The 20,962-nt window shown below is 47.0% G+C and overlaps 1 protein-coding gene and 1 pseudogene across 1 annotated transcript; both read left to right on the forward strand.

Moving 5' to 3' along the window:
* The first annotated feature begins 804 nt into the window (after positions 1 to 804).
* Positions 805 to 3,206, forward strand: LOC142775410 (uncharacterized). Its single transcript, XM_075876809.1, has 2 exons — positions 805 to 2,313; positions 3,141 to 3,206. Exons 1-2 carry the CDS (start codon positions 805 to 807, stop codon positions 3,204 to 3,206), a joined length of 1,575 nt encoding a protein of 524 aa, XP_075732924.1.
* Positions 3,207 to 12,114: 8,908 nt separating this feature from the next.
* LOC119162427 (U1 spliceosomal RNA) lies at positions 12,115 to 12,267 on the forward strand (annotated as a pseudogene).
* Positions 12,268 to 20,962: the final 8,695 nt, after the last annotated feature.

A 20,962-nucleotide genomic window follows, 5' to 3' on the forward strand; every position in this document is an offset into this window, starting at 1 on the left:
ATCAAAACGCCTGTTTATACTGTAGAAGCGCTGCTGTCGAGAGTAAGGTCAGCCCAGTAGGGAGTGACTTAATCTTAGTGGAAACAGATTGGATGAGAGAATGTTGAGGCGGACCAGCAGTGGCCCCCTCCCCTTTTTCTTTGTTACCGCAAGATGCTTAAGACTGGAGGGAATCCGTTTCTCTTCAGTCGAGGCTGCAATCACTTAACTGATAGATCAGTACGACTCCGTACGATGCAACTTTTGTCTGGGCCGTAACCACTTGGTGGTCGAACAGTGAGACAAAGTACGTTGTATGTAGTAACAGTGTTCTAGGCTCTAACTTAAGAAAAGTTAAGTAGAAGAGTAAGGCGCTGTTGATGTCTGTGTTATCATGAGTGTGCTTCGGCAAGATGTACATATGACTGTAAATATTTCGCCGTAATATACCTTCAAGTTTTCATTACCTCCAACCTGCCTCCTTCTTCATCGACGCCGATCATCTCCTTGACGGGACTTCAATCCACATCAAGGAGATCAACGAACAAAAAGGAAAACTTAACTGGCGCAGTCGACATGGATCGGCGAGCTCTGCTGCACCATACACTGGACCAGCGCTGAGAGGACTGAGGGGCAAGGCATCCAACAGCCACCAGCGGCAAAGTCGAGACACTCCCACAGCAGCTAACGCCGGCACCGTGGAGGAGATCCGGGAACGACAGTGCATACAGCAAAGGGTGAGCAGGATTTCTTGCGTTCTTCTCTAGTTGGCATGGCAGTTTATGTGTAGAGCACATGGTGAGAACACGCGGGGGTGCTAAAACAATGGAGTCTAATGAAGATGAGGGTACGAGTGCGGCAGATGTGAATCGGAGTCGAGAATCATCCAATGATGGTATTCAAAATTCTGATCAGTCAAATGAGGCGACAGTGCTTACTCAGAGGCAAGAATCGATGCAGCAGGCATCTCAGGTTTTGCCGAAATCAAGCGAAGCGAGAACGCTCGAGCTTGAAATTCAAAAACTCAATCTTCAGATTCAGTACGAAAATTTATTGCAGGCTAGAATGAACGCGGAACGTCTCAATGGCACGTTCTTCAACTCTGGGTCGGAGACGGGTGATCAGAGGCGCCGGGGTTTCGATTCTGTTCAGCAATGTGCAAAAGTGCTAAAAGGGTTCCGCCTGCCGAGTGACGCGGATGTCCCATTATGGTTTGAGGAAGTAGAAAAACTTTTTGCTACTTACCAGGTACCGCACGAGAGCCGCGTGCATTTGGTTATGCCAGCGCTAACTGAGCGAGTCCGTTACCTACTGCGTAACCTCAACCCTGAAGAGAGTGCAGATTATGAGTCAGTTAAAGCAGCAGTGCTGACGGAACTGAAGCTTTCTCCTGCAGAGTACCTGCTGAGGTTCGAAAGAGCCGTAAAGCGTAAGGAAGAGACGTGGGCGCAGTTCGCGTCCCGCGTGAAAACTTATTTCTCATACTACCTCCAAGTGAGAGAAGCCGACACGGTAGAAGTGATGGCAGAACTCATGGTTGCTGACCGCATAAAATCGGGCCTTAGTACGGAGGGTCTTGAGTATGTGAGATTAAGGGAAGGCGAGGGATGGCTTAGGCCAACTGAGATCGCGAAAGTGCTCCAAACTTTCGAACAAGCGAAAGGGAAAGGGCGTGCTTCAAAGCAACCAACTGTAGAAATGGGGCAGAAGCCGGCGACACGAGTTGAGAAAGGGGCTCTGAAATGCCACTTATGTCACGGCTCAGGCCATTTCGCTAAAGAGTGCCCGAAGGCTAGTGATAAGGAGAACAACCCCAAGAAGACTACCGAGCCAAAGCGGAAGGTTCAAAAGGTAACGTTATCCCACGAGACGGATACTGAAATACCTACTGGAGTACTTAGCGCAAAGGTGAAGTCTCTGAAACACGAGGGTGAAGGCACAGATAAACTGCAGTTAATTCCTGTATCATGTGCAGGCATATCCGCAGATGCAATTTTGGATACGGGGAGTGAGATAACCATCATCCGGGAGAGTCTGCTTCCGCGAAGTGTTGTAGAGCCGTCTGGCACGGTAAGATTGGTGTCCGCTTTTGGTAGAACTATCGAGGCAAGGCTAGCTACGTTACCGGTCAAATTAAATAGCCCGCGAGAGGTTACGGAGCCTCAGAACGTCGACCTACTCTGCGCGTTAACTGATGAGCTCGTCGAGGGCACAGATTGTTTGTTGACCAAGCATGATTGGAAACTTTTGTTGAAGGCCAGCAGCCCTTTGGCACCCTGTCGAGCACCGGCCGAGCCTGCTCACGAGGCGGAACAAGCAGTAGAGAAACAAAAGGTAGTTGCCTGCAATCTTACTTTGGAGGAGAAAGATGATTCCGGGGAAGGGGCGCAAACTGATGGAGAAAGGGAGGCGTCATTAGGCCAAAGAGTAGAGTTCCGCAATGTGCAGTTGGGTGACACTACGCTAAAGAAATGTTGGGAAGATGCGCGTAGTGGGAAATCCGGCATGTTTATTTCAGACGGACTATTATACCACTGCGACTCAATAGCAGGCACTCGAGTGAGTCAGCTAGTTGTCCCCAAAGATAAGCGCACAGAGGTGATGCACTTAGCACACGAGTCACTATGCGGGGGGCACCTAGGGTCAAAGAAAACAAGAGCTCGCATTAGGTATAATTTTTTTTGGCCGGGTATGGCGAAGGAGATATTAGAGCATTGTCGTTCGTGCCATGAATGTCAAATTCGTTCAGACAAGCGTCGCACGGATAAAGTGCCTATAACTCCGCTCACTAGACCCGAGCACCCTTTCCAAGTTGTCAATGTAGATGTGATCGGACCCCTAGACACACCGTCAGCGAGAGGGCATAAGTACGCACTGTGCTTAGTGGATCTTTGCACGAGGTGGCCAGAGGTGATCCCACTGCGCTCTTTAACAGCTAAGGCGACTTGTGATGCACTGATTGAGATATTCAGTCGCACAGGCGTTCCGGAGATGATCTGCTCCGATCAGGGCACTAATTTCAAATCGCAGCTCACACAAACGATGCTGGAGAAATTAGGTTGCATGCCAAGATTTTCAACCCCAGAACACCCAGAGAGTAATGGAGTTGTAGAAAGGTAGAACCGAGTACTCAAAAACATGTTGTATCATGTCATTCAAAGAGACTCCAAGAATTGGGACAAATTGATCCCAATGGTTTTATGGGCTTATCGGGAAGTCCCCCATGAGGTAACCGGAGTAGCTCCGTTTCGTCTATTGTATGGAAGGAATCCCACGGGACCGCTTCTAATACTGCAGAAGACTTGGACGGGAGAAATGCCGGTGCCCGCAACATTGAGAGAAAACCCCGCCAAGTATTTACAACAGCTTAAAGAGCAGCTCGAGACGGCCGCTAATATAGCTGAGCTAACTAGTGCAACTCATCAGGAGAGTTACGCCGGTGCTTATAATCGCAGCAGCAGGCTCAAAGCTTTTAATGTTGGCGACCAAGTTGTGGTTTTCGACAATGATCGGAGTGGTAAAATGTCGCCTAAATGGCTAGGCCCATTCACAGTGGTTGGACGTGAGCGCGAACATTCTTACCGCGTTGAAACATCTGAGGGAAAGGTGAAAAGTGTCCACGCCAACAACATTCGACCTTACTATGCAAGAGTCAGTCATATTGGGGTCGTCTTCGATGAGGACCATGATTTTGGGGAGGTGGAATATGCCCCACAGCCAACCACTGTGAAGCGGGAAGAGCTAGTGGTAACGAGCGAGAAGGTTGCTCACCTTGATGCTGATGCGCAGGCGGAAATACAGGCGGTGTTCCAAAAACATTGCACACTCTTTGACGGCACTCCGGGTATAGCAAAGGTAGATGAACATAAGATAGAAGTAGAACCGGGTCACCAGCCAAAAAGGGCGTTTCCGTATCGGGTACCGGAACTATTAAAGAAAGAAGTCAGCCGGCAAGTTGACGAACTTTTGACTTGGAAGTTGATCTACACGGAGAGTGAGTTTGCACACCCGGTAGTATGCGTCGGAAAAAAAGATGGGACTATCCGCATGTGTGTGGACTACAGAGCGCTAAATGCCGTCACCAAAGCGGATGCGTTCCCGATGATGAATCCCCAGGAATTAATTTTCCGAGTAGGCAGAGCGCAGTTCATTACGGTAGTGGACCTTAGGCGCGGGTACTGGCAGGTACCGATGGAAGAAAAGAGTCAGAAATTCACCGCATTTGTAACGCATGAAGGTCAGTACGCATGGAAAGTAATGCCTTTCGGGCTGAAAAATTCCGCGGCAACCTTTCAAAGAATGGTAAACAAACTCTTGTCGCAACATCAAGTGTATGCTACGGCATACCTAGATGACATTGCTATTTTTTCTAGCACTTGGGAGGAGCACTTAAGGCATCTCGACATTATTCTTAAGGTCTTAGAGAAGGCGGGACTGAAAGCCAGCCCGGAGAAGTGTCAGATTGCGCAATCCCACATACATTACCTGGGGCATATTGTCGGTTCAGGGACACACGCACCAGACCGAGAAAAGATAGGAGCAGTTAAGAACTTGGTACCACCGCGCACGAAAAAGGAACTACGCAGCCTGTTAGGACTTTGCGGCTACTATCGAGAGTACGTCCGAGGATATGCAGAGGTGACGAGCCCGCTCACGCTGTTAACAAAGAAAGCTGTACCTAATAAGATACCCTGGCCGGAGGAAGCTCAGGCGGCATTTGAGACTCTCAAACGATCTTTGTGCGAGGCTGTGGCGCTAAACACCCCTGAGCCATCTCAGCCCTACTGGCTTTTCACAGACGCATCAGCTACGGCGGCGGGAGCATGTTTGGCACAAATGTCAGCCGAGGGAGAAGAGAAGCCCATTGCCTTTGCAAGCCACCGCTTCTCACCGACCCAGATGCGTTGGTCGACAATTGAGAGGGAAGCGTTCGCAATAATATGGGCCTTAAAGAAGTTCGACTACTGGCTTTTCGGTGCCATAGTAAACGTCGTTTCCGACCACAATCCGCTGTCGTACCTTACAACTTCGACTCCGCACGGGGCGAAATTAACAAGATGGGCGCTGGCTTTACAGCGATATCATGTGTCGGTACAACATCGGAAGGGAGTATGTAACGGTAATGCGGATGCGTTATCTAGGCTTCAGAATAGTTCATGGAAGCCATCAGAATAACAGTGCCATGCCAACTGGGGGGGACGTGAATGTTCCTGCCCACGTGCTGCTGTATATTGTGGACTGTGTGATTGACAATTCAAGAAACAGACACTAGTGATCTCACTGCTTGAAGCAGCAATGCTGTACTTGATTGTTTAGCATGTATTTGTTTTCGTTTAGTGTATTCTTCTGTAGTGTTGACTTGCAATTGTGTTTAATGCTTGTGTACAACTGTGTGTGGTTAGAAAATCCAGTGACTTAATCGCGGCAGTGCTTTATCGTATCACTGAGCGTAAGACAGCCCAGTATACTCTTTAGGGGGGACGTGTTATGTTTTGCCGCTCATAAGTTGATCGTGCGGATGGGACAGCACCAGAAGCTTCGTTATTCAAAGTTTCTTTCTCGGATCTCTCTCGGTAACTATACACCACTTATCCTCTGGAATGCAAACTACGTCCGTCTCCTCCGCTGCTGGGGACAAATACACAATGTGAAACGAACCCGCTCTGCTAACCGGCTTGGAATGTTTGTGGTTTAGAGACAAGTCGCCGCGGCCGGGGGCAAACGCACAATGGGATTAAGCGACCCCGTCCTGCCTCCCCTGCCGGGCGCGAGCTCAGTGGAAGTAGGCGACACGCTCTGCCCTGGCGATCGGCCCAAAGTCGCAGCGATGCACGACCCGAGCACAGGGAAAGCAGAGAAAGTCAAAGGCCGCTTGCTATCTGCGGGGGCAATTACGTTCCGCGCGCAATCATTCAATTTCCGGCTTTGGAGGTTCGTCTCGGCTCGCTGGGTGTGGGAAAGGGCATGAATGTACCGGGTCTACAATGCCGATATCTCCCGAGCGTTAGAATTCCTGAGCGCGGGGGAGGTGGAGAGAGAGAGAGACATGATGGGAAAGAGTATCAAAACGCCTGTTTAAACTGTAGAAGCGCTGCTGTCGAGAGTAAGGTCAGCCCAGTAGGGAGTGACTTAATCTTAGTGGAAACAGATTGGATGAGAGAATGTTGAGGCGGACCAGCAGTGGCCCCCTCCCCTTTTTCTTTGTTACCGCAAGATGCTTAAGACTGGAGGGAATCCGTTTCTCTTCAGTCGAGGCTGCAATCACTTAACTGATAGATCAGTACGACTCCGTACGATGCAACTTTTGTCTGGGCCGTAACCACTTGGTGGTCGAACAGTGAGACTAAGTACGTTGTATGTAGTAACAGTGTTCTAGGCTCTAACTTAAGAAAAGTTAAGTAGAAGAGTAAGACGCTGTTGATGTCTGTGTTATCATGAGTGTGCTTCGGCAAGATGTACATATGACTGTAAATATTTCGCCGTAATATACCTTCAAGTTTTCATTACCTCCAACCTGCCTCCTGCTTCATCGACGCCGATCATCTCCTTGACGGGACTTCAATCCACATCAAGGAGATCAACGAACAAAAAGGAAAACTTAACTGACAGCTCATCAAAAAGAACAAATGAAGTCAGCTACACGAATGTTCATTTTCATAGTAACAGACAGATGTCAACACAGTATGCTCACAGAAATGCGTTCTTTTTATAAGCAGTAACGTTTAAATTGGATTGGGGCCTTTTAAAAAGCTGTTACTCAAGGTTCACTGCAGCACACCTCTTACTTGACTGACCATTCACCCTTTGTGCCTGTTTTTGCCTAAGATGAATCGTTAGCCTTGTCCTAACATACTTTTCCAGCAGCAACTTTTCTACCTGTGCACGATGGATTTTGCAGGGCTCCAGTCGCATAGTTGCTGATCTGCGCAATGCACTCAAAATGCTCGCGAATGGGGTTTTTAGCGCCAAAATTCTGTCTTTGTCGGCAAAGGCCTTGAAGCGTTCTACGCATTCAGTGAGCACTTCCATAACAGCTCGGCTAGGCTGAATGAGCTTTCCAGCGCCCTGAGCGTATTCTTTAAGCTTAACGAGAGTGCTGTATTTATCTTCATTTCCTACCAGTGCCGCTTTGCAGTCCTTGCACTCGTAAATAAATTTCAAAATGGACTTCAGTAGAAAACTTCCTACATATGTAAGAATGCCACGTTCCACTACAGTGGTTGCTTACTGAAGAACGTTTTCGAGCTCTTCTGCTTCCTCGTTCTCCTCACTTTCTTGCGCAACTTGTGCCTTGAAACTGGGGTCCAGGAGGTCAGTTAAGTGCGAGCTGTCATCCTCGTTATAACTAGATGACGTTTGCATGTTCAAGTATTGGCTGGCACATATCATCTTTAGAGCACACTTCACATCATACGCACTTCGGATGGGCTTCCTGAGTCTTACAACAGAGAAAACATTTTCAAGACAATACTGTATCAGTCTACCTGTAAGCAGGTACCAGTAGCCACGTTTCTTCAGCAGTTCGTCGAACAGGCACAGCACAACTGTCGTTGATATCAAGAGACCGGCTTGGAAAGGTTTCCAGTGAGCAGTTTTGCCCATGTTGATGCGGCAGAAAGTTGTACAAGCCAGTTGAAGGATTTTAACCGCATCTTCATGTTTTGAGGGATCAAAATAGCTCAAAGCAACCACTGGGTGCCGTGATGACATGAGTGTGTACCATTTGCTCACTAATTCAAGAAACCAAGCTGTTGCCTCTGCTTCAGGCATTAGCTCTCCTTGTTTGACCAGGTATCTGATAGCAGGAGGGGCTTCGCGAAACATTTGAACGGCTACATTCACCTTCATCTTAGGGAAGTGCCCACTGTCAATGTGCATGTCAGACAACTTGCTCGCAGTCTTCAGGTCATCGTCAGAGTCAAATTCTAGGTCTGCTTTAATATGATCAAAGCTTACAATTTCTCCAGGAAGATCTTGCTCTTTAACGGTTTCTTGTCCTAGTGAAAATGTTTTTGAACGAAGCAGCTGGACGCGAATGTTTTTCAAAACATGCGCTGGGTCAGCCATAAAGAACAACATCTGGTCTGAAAGGTGCGGATGTGATACAGAACACACGGTCTCTGATTGTCTGTTGCTCAAGAATCTCAGTAGGCGCCATACTGCCCGAATAGCTTATCCCATGTCATTGGTTACCACAAGCACTCACAACGAGATATTAAAGCAGAGCTCAATTAAATGAAACACAAGATCTTTAAGAGTGCCCCGTCGACTGATCGCCCAGTGAAGTGGTAGGCTATCACCTGCTTCCACCTCGTGTTTAGCCCACCGATCATGAACACAGGGGCATGGTTGGCAACTTGCACATTTGACTGTGGTAGCGTGGTACCCCCGAAAAGGCAGTCTAGAGAGCGGTCGTGATCGAAACCCTAGCTGATTTCCATCTCATCCAAGAGTAACACGCAGTCCTTTTCTATGTCGTGCATTGTCTCACTTTTGAGCTTTAAAACATATAGTACCTCATGAAGAATGCCTGGCAAAAAAGTGGATGTTCTGAAGTCTTCTAATGGGGGTCCTGTTCGAAGGTAATGGATACGACAACGACCTCAGTAGTTCATATCCTGTTGTGCCACATGCATGTTTAATCTGAAGTGCTACTCTTATAGTCTTTTCAGATCATTTTGATCCCTTCGTAGTCTTTCTCGCCAGAGCAGCTGTTTGGTCATTGTTCAGAAAGCTTGCAGTAGTTAATTCGCGTATTTCTTTTTCAGCAGATGCCAGTTTTTTTCTTGCACTTTTGAGCTGTGATTTTGCTTTCTCATGCAGTCTTTGTAAGCTCTTGTACTTGCGCATCAGGTCAACGTTTTTTTTTCGAAGTTCCGCATTCTCTCGATGAATCAGGATCGTACCTCAGCTGCACTTTTTGCAGTTGTGAAGAGGTGTGAAGATAGCGCTTCTACTTCTCCACACTCAGGCTGATTTTTGAGTGTTGAAGTACCATTTTCAATTGAGGGTGACCCACTTGGTACAAAGCTATGAGAAGATTCAAGACAAGACATCTGGGTTAAATTCTGGACATATGTGTCACTGAAATGAAAATACTGATGCGCAGAGGCTAACGATTCTCGTGTGCAGCAGGATTGATCAGCACTGCCACTCTTAACGTTATCAAGAGGGACAGATGGCACAAGAAATTTCTGAGATGCGCTTTGGCAATTTTTGGGAACATTTCCTGTAGTAGGAACAGACGCTGCTGCGCTCACAAGTACAACTGGCAATGATGCGCAATGAATACGTAAGTCACGAGCATCGCCCATGTCAGCTGGAATACCAACTCAGTTGGCAGCCAAAAATTCACAAGCAGAACTAGCACTACCAGAACTGTCAGCGGTGTTGCTTGGGGTGTCACCAGAATGTAGACTTAGCTGAACAGTGTCTACATCTGCGGAGGCACAGTTTGGCTCCACAGCACTGGTTGCTGCAGAAATCACATTCGGCACTGGAGCCACCTGTGATACCTGAGCACTGGATGTCCTGTGTTGTACGCCGGCGACTCTGTCACTTGAGAGATCTGGATGCCGAGGCGGTACGTTTGATACAGCAGTCTGATTTGTTGGGGGCAATCTGTGCTTTGGAAGAGCTGAAAGAGTTAACAAAGCCACTTTAGTATAACAAAGCTGCTTTAGTATTATTGCTGACAAGTACAAAGGTGACATTTCAGATTTCCCACTCACTATTGGAAGAAGTAAGCCATTATTGAGTTTGTAAAAAAATCACACTCAAACTCTGGCCTTTAGGTAAGTCTTTTTGACAAAGCTCGAACAAAGTCACAAGCGTAGTTTACAAGCATTTACGCATGCGCGAGCAATGAATTGTCAAAACAATTAAAAAGCACATTCAACTGAGCTCACTTACGGCGAAAAGAAACAGCGTCGGGATAGCATCTAGCCTTAGTTTCTTCAAACCGTCCTGCCTCCTTTGCTCGAAGCTTGTGTCCTCGAAGTGGGCCTTCAACAAAGCAATAATGCGAAAAGTCATTGAAGACACGAAAGACACGAACGTCTACAAATGTAGTCCATATAGAGCTATAAATAAAACTGATATCACGACATAAAATCATCGTTGTGGCAGTTTATGAAAAACAGGACAAAAAATTCCGATGCTGCACCACTCTCCCACGCAGCATATTTGAGTTATGAGCAAACAACCGGAATCCTTGGTGCTGCACAGAAACAGACGTGTTTAGGACAGACAGACAGACAGAGAGACAGACAGACAGACAGACAGGCGGACGGACGGACGGACGGACGGACACACAAGCAGACAGACGGACGGACGGACGAACGGACACACAAGCAGACAGACGGACGGACGGACGAACGGACACACAAGCAGACAGACAGGCGGACGGACGGACGGACGGACACACAAGCAGACAGACAGGCGGACGGACGGACGGACACACAAGCAGACAGACAGGCGGACGGACGGACGGACACACAAGCAGACAGACAGGCGGACAGACGGACGAACGGACGGACACACAAGCAGACAGACAGGCGGACAGACGGACGAACGGACGGACACACAAGCAGACAGACAGGCGGACAGACGGACGAACGGACGGACACACAAGCAGACAGACAGGCGGACAGACGGACGAACGGACGGACGGATGGACGGACACACAAGCAGACAGACAGGCGGACAGACAGACGGACGGACGGACGGACGGACGGACAGACACACAAGCAGACAGACAGGCGGACAGACAGACGGACGGACGGACGGACGGACGGACGGACCGACAGACAAGCAGACAGACAGGTGGACAGACGGACGGACGGACACAAGCAGACAGACAGACGGACGGACGGACGGACGGACGGACGGACGGACGGACACACCAGCAGACAGACAGGCGGACAGACAGGCGGGCGTACGACGGACGGACGCGAACAGTAAATCAGTCGCATTCTATATCATTAAAACAAAAACTTTACTGGCACAGTTGAGCAAGTTAGGGTGTTATTTTCGCCTGGCCTTGAAGCGAAGATCAAATACCCCGTGGCAAGACGCGCAAAATTTAGTTGTTGCGTTGCAGTTGTGCAAGGCTCTACCACGGCCGGACTGGACAGGCACGCGAGCCGTGACTCTACAGGGAACGCGTTCGTCGGCTCGTTTATCCACATCTTCAATTGCACTTTAAGCGTCCGGGGTGAAAGTTGCAGGAGCGCACACATCTGCCAGCAAAGCAACACGCGAACGCTAGCGTCTGTCGGTGGTATACGGGCACGGCGTTTTTCGCGTCGAATGCGGCGACGGCTTTGGAAACTCAAGAAAAGAAGACAGCGAGTGCACGCAGTACGGCCCGTATAACTAGCCATTTCGTTCGGTTAGCAAACTGCGCTTCGGCGACGATAATAAACAAGCGTAACCATTAAACACGCTTTCGTTGGCATAACCAGGCCTAGCTGAGCTAAGCTGCAGCCAGGATTCGTCACACGACAAAGCAAATCATTTCACGAAATTTGCGGTGATAAACTCAATCCGCTCGCGAGTCGCAATGCAACAGGTACTCACCTCACAAACACGAGAGGAAGCAGTCGGCTCCCAGCAGTCTCGCTTAACTTGCGCAATCCAGCGTGGCCGCTCTGACTGCTCCACGTTACTGCTCCACGCAATCAGCGTGGAGCAGTGGCCGGGAGAACCAACATGGCGCTTGCGTCGTCCCGTTGCCATTGAAACCTGGACTGGCAACATTGTGTTTTGGTGGGCGGCAGCAACTGGTGGGTCAAAGGCTAGCACCACCCTAAAAAACGGAGGGGCCGCGAACACATGAAGGCTCCCTAAGTTCGTAAGGTATAAGCCGCAACCAGTCGTCGACGCGAAGATTAACTTTGTGAATTACATTTGATTCCAGCAACAATTAATTCAAACTTTTCACTTTTATGCTGCACTTTTTATAGTTTGACAATAAAAGGTGCAAGGATAGAGCATCCTAACATCTTTCTGTACAATATCTAAGCCTTTAAATTACAGGTAATAGCGCAAAATTTGTTCCGTATGAAGCCCTAAAGCGGAGCAATGTTGCAGGCTCTAGTTAGTGAGGAGTTGTTTTCAAAACTGGCTCCCACGAAACCTAAGTGCCGGGATTACCGTGATCAAGAAGGTGGTATCCCCAGGGAGAGGCTCGAGCGTTGTTTTGCGCTCGTGCTGACCCCGGCCTCTACTTGGTCAGAGGGGCACATAATTTTTGGTAGTGGGGAATAGCGTTCGCGCTATCCTCTAACAATCTAAGGAGAAATCAGAATTGTGACACGGTGTTATTCGTACCACGCGGGGTGGCTTTTTCTTCTTGTTTAAGGACAAATGGACTTTCAAACAGTTCAGAAAAGAAGGCGAGGTGAGCTACGAGTCAGGTGCAGTTGGGAGTTGATAGGCGGTCAGGTGGTATTCTACAGAGCTAATAAAGGGCAACAAAACCTCCTACTTAGAGATAGCGCATCAGCCTAGCATGCCATGACAAAATTCGGTTCCAATACGCATGCCGGACCATTCTCAATCGTATATTTACATAAAACGCGTGATGAAGGGATCGCTAAAGAACAAGAGCTCTGAGGCGTGGCCTCACTGGCGACCAGCTGCTGGTAATGCACTCCTCACCAGAGCAGGATTGACCACCCTGGTGCAGTACCTGGTCCCAACCTCCTATAAATAACGCAATTAACCCTTGGCCGTCAGTCCCCAGCGGCTGCGAAGCAACTGTCTAAAGCGGTGGCCCGACCTGCGACGCAGCGAAGGGTGCTGTTATGCCTGCGAGTCCACATCGAACGTGTATGCCTATGAAAAAGGCAATCTGTGTCAAGGCCAGCACGCGAGCCCGCCTGACGCGAACAACTCAACGGCGTCATCACGCGGCGGCGCCTTCCTGTCTGGCGAGTCTCACGCAATACGTGGCGACGTCACTCGTCCTTGGGTGCAGCCACGTGCAGTGGCTCCGTATTTGATGAGAATGACGCGGCCCAGCGGTGACCCCATTGGAGGATTCTGACCTCACGACCAGCGGCGCTTCTGGTTGGACATTTGGTTACCCAAAAAATCCATCCAGTGCATATAAAAAAAGCGCTGCGGCGCGTCGCGAGTAGATCTATGTGTCAGAGAAAAGAGCTCGGCTCTTCGAGTCTCCAAGCTGTCGGCCCCAGTGCCGAATTTTTAATGCCTCTGTATATATGCTGTACATAAACCTTGTTTAACTCACCGTCGTCTCGTCTGCTCGTCTATCAGCTCTGCGCAGAAGCAGTTGCGAGCTGAGAAACCTACGCTACCAAACGGCTGGTGACCTTCCCGGCGGAGTTCGAAGCAGTGGCGCCTTCGGGAGCGTGTTGGCGTCGCCGTCTTTCGTAGTAGTGGTTGCAGCCGTGAGATTCGTGGCGCCCTTCGTAACGTCGTCGGAGGCGCGCTTCGCAACAGTGCTAAGAATCTCTGAGTCGAGACAGGCCGCCATTGTAATCTGAACTTGGCTGCTTTCAACGCTAGAACACTATCTGCTAGCCTAGATGTGCTTTTGCTGGAATTATAAGGTGCTAAATGGGATGTAATATGGCTCAGCTAAGTTATGAGTAAAGACAAATGAGGCTTATACAGTGCTGAAGAACTAACACGTCCTATGCTACCGTGGATTAGTTGAAAGGAAAGGACTAGAGGTGGGATATTTTATACGAGTATCCCTGTCCTCATAGAATCACTATAGCATCAGTGAGAAGGTGGCAAGTATCACAATTAAGTTTATAAAAGGTACACATTTCGACAGACGCAATCTGCTAGAAGCCCATGTTCTGATATTTAGAAGCCCCTTAACCCCACGTCGTCGAACTTTCGGGGCCTCCACCACGGCATCTTTCACATTCGTACCGGGTATTTTTGGACGCATAACCACCAACATTTATCATGAGAAGTATAACCGCTTTCTGTGCAGCAAGGGAAGGCCAAGTAGTAGAAAAAAGTCACAGCATATCTTTGGAGTGAATGATGATGAGTGGGGCGAAGCGTCCGTCCGCCTGTGCGTCACTCAATTCGTCTATGCGTCCGTCCGTCCGTATGTCTGTCTGTATGTATGTATGTCCATCCATATAGTGAACACTTCAAGTACCACCATCTCAAATCTTTTCATCATATACTAGTACAACCATTCAGCGGAAATTTCACGAACTGAACGAGAGGTGGCTACTACGACCACGACACGGGACATTAGATCCACGGCGTAAGGAGCTTCACCCCTAAAAGCCCGGAAAATACAGGGACGACAAGTCAACTTTCGCTACAACCCTACAGCAAAAACCAGCGTCACTGGGTACCAGCGTCCAGCGCCATGCCTGACTATGGGCCCAGTACGGTGCTGGTACCAGCGCCTCCCAGCGCAGGTACTGGGACGCTGGAGCGGCAGCATCCCAGTACAATGCGCAAAATGGCTTCACATGGTTAAAATGTGGGGGCTTATTCGCCATAAATAAATAAATATATAAGGGAAATAGCCCGCATTCACATTAAAAAAAAATTGGCTTGAACTCGCCACCTTGAGATTACGAACTAAGTATCTACCCACTACACCACGCCAGAACGTACATGGTGGGTTGTGAAATGACTATCCGAAGAACACGCCGTTCGACTTCATGTTTACAAGTCGCACAGCCAAGATTGACGCTATATTTCATTCCCAATAACAATGGCGTCTTAATTCGACAGTGACGAACGGCTTCCGGGCACCGAATGACGCGCGGATATCAGCAAGAGTGCAAAGTTTTTTGAAGCATTCACGTGTTAACTCAGAAAAATCTCAAATTTACTGGAGGAGCAGCCACAGATTGGCGTCTGTTGCTGCCGATAGTCTTTTTTTTCCCTTTGATAGTCGGTTCTCGCACTTGCTACTGGTCAACATGTACAGATTATTTGAAATGTCTTGTTCGGTAGATATCAGCGCACATGAGTGAATATTGAGTAGTTTTTTTTTCGCGCAAGCGACGATGTAGCAGTACACATCCAGCGTGCCAGATTACATATTTGCAGTTATATCGATACCTGCAACTAAGAAACCGCCGAAGAAATTACTAATCCAATCTCCTAAAAAAGTGTGCTAGTGTTTTAGTTTACTAACGTGTACCAAATTACCAACTCAAAATTGCGTGTTCTTACACACGAGTCAGAGAAGTACCGGCTCCTGCGCTCAGAAGGAAGCTTTCGGTGACAGCCTGCGTTGCTGAAAGCACGACACATTGATCGTCGCCGCTCCTTGTGTGGGCACCGCACACGCAAAGAAATGGTTGATTTAGGCTCAGGGATGTCTAAACTGTACTTTACAGTCATTCTTACACTTTCGAACTGTGCCTACTTGAAGTAAAAAGCACTGGCAGCATGTACACCGACGTGGCCTGCGCGGCCTCGCTGGGACGGGGCACTGCAGGGCCGCTCTCGAAGCAGCAGAGTTGCTATGCTTGAAGTTTCTGCACTCGAGCTTTGTAACATTTCTAACTGTTACCTAAACTGTACCTGAAGTAAGTAGAAGGTCAATCATTGCCAGAAATGCATTTACGGAGTGGCGATACCGAGTGACAGCCGTTTTTCTGGCCTCCGCTGGCAGTATATACAGCGGGCGTGCCAGTGTACAGATATATGCAGTTATATGAATACATACAATTAAAAAACACCAGTAGAAATACTAATGGAATCCGCTGAAAACGTATGCCAGGGAGTCAGTTCCCGAAGGCGTACCAAATTACCAACTGGAAATTGCGTGTTCTTACATATTAGTCAAAGAAGTACCCGCTAAGTGTGGCCGGCATGCAGCTTTCGGTGGCAGCCTGCGTAGCTGAAAGCGTGACGCATCGATCATCAGCGCTCCTTGTGCGAACATCAACACAAAGTAAAATAGTTCATTTAGGTTCATGGATGTCTAAACTATACTTTACAGTTATTCTCACACTTTAAAATTGTGTGTAAACGAACCAAGAAGCGCCGGTAACATATACACCGACGCGGCCGGCACGACAGGCTTAATTTAATGCTCACTGGGCCATGCGTGAGACCACTCTCGACGCGGTGAGTTGGGATGGTTGAACATTCTCCATTTGAGCTTCGGAACATTTCTAACTCTTACCTGAAGTAAGTAGAAGGATAAGCATGGCCAGACATCCATTTATGCGGTGTGGGGGAATCGAACGACAGCTTTTTTTTCTCGCCTCCGCTGGGAAACCTTGCGAAGCGATCGAGAGAGCTCATTTACGTTTCGTCAACCCTGCGGCAAAAACAGTTTCCTGTATCTGTTAGGAGTGGCGTGCAGCTGCTGTCTTACAAAAACTGACACTTGGAATCGTTACAGCAATACACAGCTGATGCGAGTATGGCCGGTATACGCGGGGGCATATGCGAAAAAGGTGCATTTAAATTGCTGCGATACGCACGTGTGCCGCAAAAGGTACGTATGCTCGGTATCTGTTAGGGTAGCATCTCTCCGTGCCATCGAATCAAGCGCTTTATATTCAATGACACCCAAACATAACACCGCACACGCTACAATAACGTGCACGCTGCGCTGGTAGAAACAGTGCGGCTCCAGTACTCACCAGCGCATGCTAGTGAAAATTCCAGCGCGTCCAGCGCATCGCAGTGTGCCTCAGCATCACAGTGATAAAGCCAGCGCTCCTACCAGTGTGACACACCTTTTTCACAGTGCGCCCAGCGAAGTGCCAGTGAATACAAGCGTGTACCAGTGTCTCCAGCGAGTACCAGGCCAAAAAAATGTACTGGCATCACGTCGGGGACGCTGTTTTTTGCAATAGGGAAATTAAAAAACCTAGCACTCAACATTGCCAAACGCTACCATTCGACAGTGAAATCATTAAATGCAAGCCAACCCCTTCAAGATCTGCCATCGGTGGAATCTTTCGCCACGGTGAAAAAGTTTCTCAGTTTTCACCAGTCGTGCAGCAGAGCAAGACTAATTGGCACTGGCTTGTCCAGGTTTGGCTATAGGCACACGTTGATTCACACGCTCATACAAAAAAATGTTCCCGCGATCAGATTGCGGTTCACGAGTATTAGCTAGGTATCGATAGCGTTCCATTGAAAATCACTTCGCAATCGTAGCACCAAGTAGCTTGTTTCTCTAAATAAGCAATTGGCCTAATTTGCATATTCGAAGCTGATCTCGAGTATGTTGCATATTGTGTTCACCTAAGCCTAAATAGGTATTTAACAGAATTAGCACTATAGTTAGGCTCAGTCTACTAGTATTAGACTAAACTCCGCACACCCTACCTTGCGTGGCATGACTATAGGTTCAAGAATCTCAGCTATAGGCTTAAATAGTGTTTATCGCAGTGTGATTGGATTAGCTTGGTTATGCGTGGCTAATTAGGTTTTACAATGTTCAACATAGCTTTAGAAGACTTGCCTATGGTTACATTGCCTTAGCTAGGCACAGCTCCTCTTAATTTTGCTTGACGCCGCCGCCGTGCCAACATGATCAGTGCTTCTATACGCCACGAACCGGGCAAACGGTGATCTTGTCAGCCACTGATGGTAAAGAAAAAAAAACGTTTGACTGCCTTTACGATTTTTTGCCGTTGAATCGGGGTACCGTACTAGCCTCTTTAAGGGGGTGGTCTCACTCCGGGCGCAACCACTCCGCCTTTTACGCATTGTTTGCGGATGCACTGGGCTCGCTGCGCTTCACAAAGAAAACTGAATTGGGCTACTTCAGATAGCTAATTATCCCCTCTTTGAAATGACTTTTTATTTTATTGCCTGGTCGGAAGTGTTGCCTAGTAGCAATGAAAATAGTGTGAGCAACAAAAGCATTTTCGCTGCACAAGCCTCCGTTGTACTGCGAGTACGGCGAAACTATTCAATGGAACAAAGCGGAATTTACTGTACCTCTAGACCAAGTGCGACTCAAGGTTTCTGTTATGAGATATTGGACATAAACTTATTAGTAATTTCTTACGTTCCAGTAAAAATGGGTGAAATAGTGAGGGTTTGTGTAGGAATATCTTTTTTTCTTTAGATAGCAGAACCATATTATTTAGTGGCTATGTAGACTACATTAGACTTATTTTCCATACGAAGTCGCTTAGTGTTTTGAGAAAACTAGATGAATTATTATTCTGTATTCTGTCAATTGGGCAGTTTATGGCTGTACTTGGTCACGCATTACCGACGAAGCGACAAAACTATACTAGGGTGATTCCATGAGAGATCGACACGGCTCCAAAAGTTGATATTTTAGATTTCATTGAGTATTTTATATTTCGTGCACCTCTCAGCAGGTAGCCCGAAAGTCAACTTCGTTTTATGATTAACGGCATAACTTACGAGAAAAAAAATACCAAAATTCACCAACACGGAGGCACCAATTTCGTCACCTGTCATTTTCGAAAATTGCAGATGCTATAAAAAGACAAAAATTTTTGGTTTCAAGGAAGAGATTTTTTACCAATAATGCAAATCTAATGAAGAATGAATTCGTACGGTTTCAAGTTTGCAGACCTTAAGAAAATAGCTTTTATAAATGTCTAATTTTGCAATAGTTTTAAATAAGTTACGTATTCCGCATTTTGTTTCCTCCGAAAGTAATGCAAGCAGCGTTTTCAAACTTGACAAGTTTTAAGGATATAGTGTGTTCATTAGGTACATAAATTATTGCTGCCGTAGGGCAAATGTAAATTTTTATTTATTGCCTCAAAATTCTCATATTGGCAGAAGTGTACTCCACTGAAATTTGAATAATAAAAAAACCCCATCTTCGATTTTTCTTAAAATCTCGTAAACAGACAACCGAAGGCTGGCATACAGTAATATAGAAAAACATATTACAATATTTTGTTTTAGCGACAATATTCATGGTACAAATCAGAGCTTTTCGAGAATGCGCTGATAAGTTGAGAAATCTAGAAATCGGAACGGAAAAGCGGCAATAAGCTTCAAACGCGAGTAAACGTGACCGCATTTGGTGAAGAAAGGCTGTTTTAGCAGATAGGAGTAACTATTTTGAACACGGTATTCTACAGTATCTGAATTCACTCTTATACGTAGAGCACTGAGACTTCTAATATGTGGTGCCTTTCCATTACTGACCCACAGATGGAGCTGCTGTGACGGCCATGTGTTTGCAACACATTGTGTAAGAGAATTGAATGTTGAATGAGTTCATAAACGATTCATAACAAATTTTTATCATTTGGGGCACGAAGACTGTCGCATTAAACTGAAGAACACGCTTTAGGGCAAGTTGTCATCCGTCGTCTGCTCTACAAATGAATTGCTGTGCGCCGCATCTCGGAGGCAATGCTTTAGATTATATGGTTCAAAGTAGGGACAAAGATTACGCCTCCCGTAATTTTATGGACAAAAACATTGTGAAATTCATTTTAACGCACTATACTTCCGTTTTGCATTCGCACTGTGGATACTTGCGCACAAGTATGTATGTTGCGGTATGTACGCACTCACCGGGACTGAAACAAAGGAAGAACACTTGAGAAGATCCTTTACACATTGCTGATCTGGTGTTCGACATACGATGCCACCGGGACCAAACTGCCGCACGTCGGTTATGCTCTGGTAGCTTGGGGTTCTTGTGTTGTTTTTGTGATGTTCTTGTGTCGGCTTATTGGGTTATTCAGTTTAATGAAATTTGCGCCCAAAGGTACCAGAGCGACGGGAATACTGCTCACGCCACTGCGGAGAAACAAGTCAAGAGGTAAGTTATCATTGTGTAGAGACCGTCCACAGGGAACGATCCTGACCCGGAGAATTTCTCGACATCAGTACAGCCTCAAGACTAGATCACGAAAACAAAAATGATCCTGCATGAAATAATGAAAAACACACCAAACAGTAGGCGAAAAATAAAAACTATCCGGTACATAGCCACTCAACCAGCACCGAGAACCACCTAACCAGATTGAGCACCACTTGCAGACCAGTCGTGGCCAAGCCTCGTTGTCGCCGATCCATCAAAGGCCGATGATAATGATGATGATGAGCCTTCAGCTTTGCTGACACTCGCCCACAAAGAGGGATCGGCCAAGAACCGGGTGGCAGGATCATCAAGTGTGCTAAGTCAGGCATTCAGGTAGTCTCGTAGCCGTAAATATTAATAACAATAAACTAACAAGGTAATCTTTTTATTGCCATTATGTACGCACACACGGCAGAGTAAACCTCCTTGTGGCTATAACCTAATGTAATCCCTCTGAAGGATAAAATCACTTCCACGTTTATTTATAAACCTAGCTTCTCAATTGGTTTGACCAGGTATCTTTTCCTATGATAAGAATATCGTTGACAGGATAAAAAGAAATGATCTATTGATTCTGATTCCATGCAAAAGTGACATAACGGAGATGCGGTTAGTCCAGCTTTATGTAGGTAGTAATTCAGGTGCGGAATTCTGCATCGTAATCTGGTGATTGTAATTTCTAACTGCCGAGATACACACCACTGTTTGTTCCAGCAAAATATTGTATGTACGAAGTCTCTGACTTTATCCAATGATAATTTTTCTATTTCCTTGTGCGAACAAGCATTTTTATATCTGAGTGCTGTTACATAGGCGAAATCAGGTAAAAAAGGTAGGAATGGTCCGCTTGAAGATGCTTTGGCTAATGAGTCTGCCATCTCATTTGGATAAATTCCCCAGTGGCCAGGTATTCATAGAAAGTGAAATTTTTTCAGGTTTAATTGCTGGTAATAAACTGCTAATCATACTCAATAATGTCAAATTTTTTGCTGTAGATAGTGCAGTGCATACTGAGAGAGAATCGGTAAGTACGACTGCTTCTGATTCGCTTGCAGGAAGTTTACGAAGCGCTAGAATAATAGCAAATATTTTAGCGATGAATATAGGCGTGTAATCTGGTAATCAAACTGAAAAAGACCAGTCGAGAGAAGTATAGAATTAGATGCCTACTCCAGCCTTTTCGTTCAC

This window comes from Rhipicephalus microplus, chromosome X (assembly GCF_043290135.1).
Source record: "Rhipicephalus microplus isolate Deutch F79 chromosome X, USDA_Rmic, whole genome shotgun sequence".
NCBI classification, from domain to species: Eukaryota; Metazoa; Arthropoda; class Arachnida; order Ixodida; family Ixodidae; genus Rhipicephalus; species Rhipicephalus microplus.